Below are 5007 nucleotides of genomic sequence, written 5' to 3'. Positions count from 1 at the left end.
GACCCTCTTTCAGTTCCTGTCAGATTCCAAATGATGTCTGAACTGAATTCATGAAAGAATGTCTCAATCATCTCCGCACCTGTAAGAATATTTGTATTGCTTGTTTGCTTGTTTTTGTTTATTCTGGGTAACTATTTATTTTAAGTGTTCCATTATTTATTTAATAGTCCTTCTAATAATATTAACTAAACCAAATTTAAAGTTCTGCAAATAGGCTATATCACTGGTATTTGTACAAAAAATTCTACATAAATCACTAAAGTGGGAGCACTTGAAATAAAAGTATCCCCCTGTGTTTGCTGGTTTGCTTTCTGGATGAACAACATTTTGCTGCCTAGCAGTTTCTAGCCTTTAACGAGAGTGTTCAAAAACATTTGCTTTGTGTGTTTAAATTGATTGTAAAGAACTTTAAAACTTGTTATACTATTGGTTAACAGGCTGGAATTTTTAGTATGTATGCTTGTGAGGAAGGTTTTGCCACTGGAGGGAGAGATGGTTGCATTCGGTTATGGGACACTGATTTCAAACCAATTACTAAAATTGATCTCAGGGAGACTGAACAAGGATACAAAGGTAATGCGCTATTACTTTAATGGTTTTTCACACATCTAGATAATGGATTGTCACACAATTTAATTTGAAGCATAAATATCTCTGCATACTGCTGATTTTTTTACTTAATGACTGTATTTACTTTTGAGATCTGTATTCCCTTTTTTCTCTGACAATGATGTAGCCTGATGTAGCCTGAAGAGTTTTCCATGTTTCGTAGTATAAACAGAGGGATGCTTGTAGTTGCTGCTCCCCACCATGTAAATACAAGAAGATAAGTAAAAACTAATTAAACACAAAAAGATAGGAGAAAAGTTAGCCAATCTTTAACTTAATTAATTGCAATTCATTTATTTATTTGAGATTTTTGGAACCTGATATTCAAAGATGCTGAGCATCTGAGCACTCCATTAGGTTCATTTGGAATGGTAGCACTTGGCATATTTAACAGAGAGAATATTATTTAATTCTTGACCATCATATTTGTTGAATCTAATCATGCTTCCCATGAGCTTAGTCATCACTTTATTTTATGATTAGACTCTCAGAGCAATTATAATCTCCATAGATCATAATGCATGCTTTATCAAGATCTTAGTCTTCTGGGAATTCTACACATCCATTTGGATTGAGAGTTTAGCAGTCTGTTTGCTGGCCTGAAGCAGGCTTTATACACTTTTGGCAGCCAACTTTGTAATGGTTAGTGTTAATTTCCCCTGCTTCTTAGCTTATGTTTTTAGACCTAGTTTTCATATTAAAATTACCATTGGAATAGTCAAGAGGCCGCTAAGAAGGATAAAATTTTCTTTCTTAATTATGGATATTTTGGCCTGTGATCTAGTAACAAGCTTGTTCTGTTTATTCTTCATCTTACTTAAACCAAATCAGCTGATGATTCTAATACTTTTAAAATGCATAGGTTTGCAACATCTAGGCTCATTCAACAAACAAACTGCCAACAACCTTAGATGAACACTGCTCCACCAGTTTGCCATACTGTAGTGTAAACTCATGGAATTTAGCCCTCAAAAAAAGTTGTCAAATACACCCAACCAGTAGTCCCTTTGCTCTGTAGTTCTGGCTTTATGTACTTTTTTGCAGCCAGAATCATAATGTTTAACATTCATTTCTAGAAAACAATAGCAGTACCTTACGACCATTTACAGCAGTTTTCATCAATTTAGAAATACTTTCTAAAAATTATGGAGATATAAGCCTGTACATGTGGGTTAGACAGATCATTCTGGCTAATACCAGTCTTGCAGGCAGTCCGTTCCTAATAAAAGTCAGAATAACATATATGAAGGGTGACACAGAGAAAGCAGTGCTCACACACGAAACGTGCATCTTCAACCTCCTTGCTTCTTTGTGAAGTGATTCTGGGGGGAGCTTTATCCCACATATTTGTGAGACCAGAGTAGAAGCAATTTTTTTTTTCCCTTACTGCTGCCTGGGATGTGTCCACACTCAATGCAAAACAGACTTTAGCTGACTTCTGTTACTTTTAATTGACTGGAGTTATCTTTTGTGGAAAATTATTACTTCAAAATTAAAACTTACATTACAGAGCTGTAATGTACTCATAAAGGTGTCATCTTCTAGCACATTGTCTGCAGAAAGCACCTAGCTATCCTACAGGTTGCCTAAGAAGAGATTTTGATCTTGATGGAAGTTAAATCAAGGAAGGACTTACTGAAGGTGAATTCTCTTTAGACATGCTATGGAGTTATTCTAACTTGATGCCATTATTTCTGCCATCTCCTAAATGCTACCGGATACAGAATATATAGATGAGAGCAGCTAAGTAGAACCAGACACCGTAATGGCAGCTATATGGCTGAGAGACAGTCAATACAGGTTTTTGCTATCTTCTTACTTGGCAAAAGTAGTAAAAAATTTCATTTGCAGAAACTTAATTGAGTTGCCATTTAGACTTGTATGTAAATGATAACAAATTTTTAAAAATTAATTAATTGATTTCTAAAAACTAAAACTAGAACATTCTCCAGATCTTGTCTTCAAAGCATTTAAATACTTCAGGTTTATGTTTGTTTGTCAAAATAAAAATATTGCCTGCTTTAATGGCAAGAAACTGACTTAAGCAAGTCTGCAAAATTTTATTAAAGCTTAGTCAAAGATGGTGTGCCCACGAGCATAATCATTGAGGCTAAGTAAAAAGACATCATGGTGTATCTCTGAAAAGTGCAGTGGGACCAGTGGTCTGACTACAACTATGAAAAATAGGACCTTGGGAATGACTGCAGGTCATAAAATCTAAGCATGCACTTATACCCTGTCACCATCATTTTCTAAAATTTTAATCTTTTTCCTGCTTCAGGATTTCTTCTTTCTCTGTGTTCTTTCAGTGTGATACGACTCTTGCCTGCGATGTTCCTGTTATGTCTCTCCTTTTCTGCTGTTTGTCTCATATGTCATCTACTGATGATCACTTCCATTTAGTGCTTGCTACTAACAGACTCTAGAAATTTTGTTTCATTTTCAGTTATGTCAATGACACCGATTAGTTTAAGCACGTATCTAACTTCAAGCAATGGTGATAGCCTTAACTGCTTACCTATGACCTTCTGTCCCTCCTTTCCAATTACTTTTTCCAAAGCAGTTTGCAAAAGCATCAGCTTTCAAACTTAAAACGTCTTTCTAGGGTGCCAGGAAGACTTCCCCCTGCCCCGTTGTATACTCATTCATCGGTCATCCTGTACTGAAGAGTACTGAAGTCTTTTTAAATGAGATGCATCACCAGTAACAATCTGATCATAGGCTTGGCTTTTATATTTAAATATACAGGTACGTTAGTAAAAAATCTGATAATGGCTAATCTTTATGTGCAGTACATCACAGAAAACATTACCTTTCCCACATAAAAAGATGTACTTTGTATTCTAAAACTTAATACCCATTTTCCACTTAACATCTGAACTTCATTCCTTGTATGGCCTTTGGTGTTTATCAAGAAGAAGATGTAAGTCAAAGCTTCAGTAGAAATTTAGCTAAGTCACAAAATGACATTGTCAAAATTAAAAGGTACTGGAAATGGACAAGACAATAAATGAAGATTAATTTGCCCTTCTCGAGAGATGACACAAAATGCCTACAATATATTTTATTTATGTGACCAGTAGTTAATTGCATTGTGTATTCGGTTCCAAAAGATGTTAAAATGATGACGTGGCTGACCTTGACTACATGACAAATGGATTTTTTTATTCATTCATATCTCACAGCATCTAGACATGTTATACAAACTTTCATTTTCATATACTGGAATAGAAAATACAAACACTGCAGGCAGTCAACCAGAGAATGCTATCAAATTGCTCAGCCTGTTAAAGAGGGTATTTTTAAGCTTGTGGTTAGTAAAATTCCAGCTGCAAAGTTAGGATCAGATCTGTGGAATAAGATCAAGCTCTCTAAAAGTTATGCAAAGCAAGATTCTGTTGTGTTTTGGTTTTGGTTTTTTCTGGTAATAATCAGTTGGGACAAAAATAGGAAAGTGTGATAACATGGGCCCAAACCATTTAAATTCACCATTAAAATTTTATTCAACATTTTATTTAAATGTGCAAAAAAGTAAAGTACTGAAAAAAGGAATAAAACCAGCTTCAGTCACAGGAACCTTGCCTAATCTAAAATTTAGATCTTTAAATCGTGAGAAATTGATTTGTTTTTTAAAGTAAATTACCAAGGTGTACACAAAGCCTGAGAGCTGGATCCTTTGAGAAACTAGCAGCAGAATTGTTAGATACTCAGCATTTTCCCAGGATTGAGCCTTCTCTTCTTCTGTCAAATGGAGATAATTTAACGAACTGTTTTGAGATTTAATCAGCTGTGATGTATTGTAAGACTTCAGTGTCAAAGCATAACAGTTGTTATAAATTAACTCTTGAAGTCTTAATGATCTTTACTGTACTGACTATCATTTTGTCTCATCATTGCCATTAATCTAAGATTATTCTGTCCCCTGTCAGGTTTGTCCATCCGAAGTGTCTGTTGGAAAGCGGACAGACTTTTAGCGGGGACACAGGACAGTGAAATATTTGAGGTGCTAGTAAGAGAGAGAGATAAACCCATGCTGATTATGCAGGGGCATTGTGAAGGGGAGCTCTGGGCCCTGGCGGTCCATCCAAAGAAGCCTTTAGCAGTCACAGGCAGTGATGACCGATCTGTACGGTAAGGCTAGATCTTATTTATTTTTTATCTATTCATTCATGTACACATCGTTTTTAACCAGTGTCAGTTTGACGTATTTGTAATTTATTTATTTTCTGGCCTTATGTTAAGACTCCATTAAGACAACATTTTTTTTCCATGTTTTTCTTAGCAGCTTTGCTTTTTCTCTTCAGCCCTCATATTTGGGCTCCACACATCATGTAGAAGTAATTGGCATTTGTGTTTAAAACGTGCTGGATTTATATACTCTGCTTTAAGTACTAACTC

The 5007-nt window shown here is 35.3% G+C and overlaps 1 protein-coding gene across 1 annotated transcript in view; it reads left to right on the top strand.

Moving 5' to 3' along the window:
• EML6 (echinoderm microtubule associated protein like 6) overlaps positions 1 to 5007 on the top strand; it is a gene marked incomplete at its 3' end in the record, with an annotated part of 102782 nt that overhangs the window by 50940 nt on the left and 46835 nt on the right. Inside the window, exons 6-7 of the mRNA XM_009583103.1 lie at positions 438 to 573; positions 4539 to 4740. Coding sequence (XP_009581398.1) covers positions 438 to 573; positions 4539 to 4740 — 338 coding nt within the window. The remainder of the gene's footprint in view (positions 1 to 437; positions 574 to 4538; positions 4741 to 5007) is intronic.

Source organism: Fulmarus glacialis, unplaced genomic scaffold, assembly GCF_000690835.1.
Source record: "Fulmarus glacialis isolate BGI_N327 unplaced genomic scaffold, ASM69083v1 scaffold1188, whole genome shotgun sequence".
Lineage (NCBI taxonomy): Eukaryota > Metazoa > Chordata > Aves > Procellariiformes > Procellariidae > Fulmarus > Fulmarus glacialis.
This window is presented reverse-complemented; position numbering and strand designations above follow the sequence as displayed.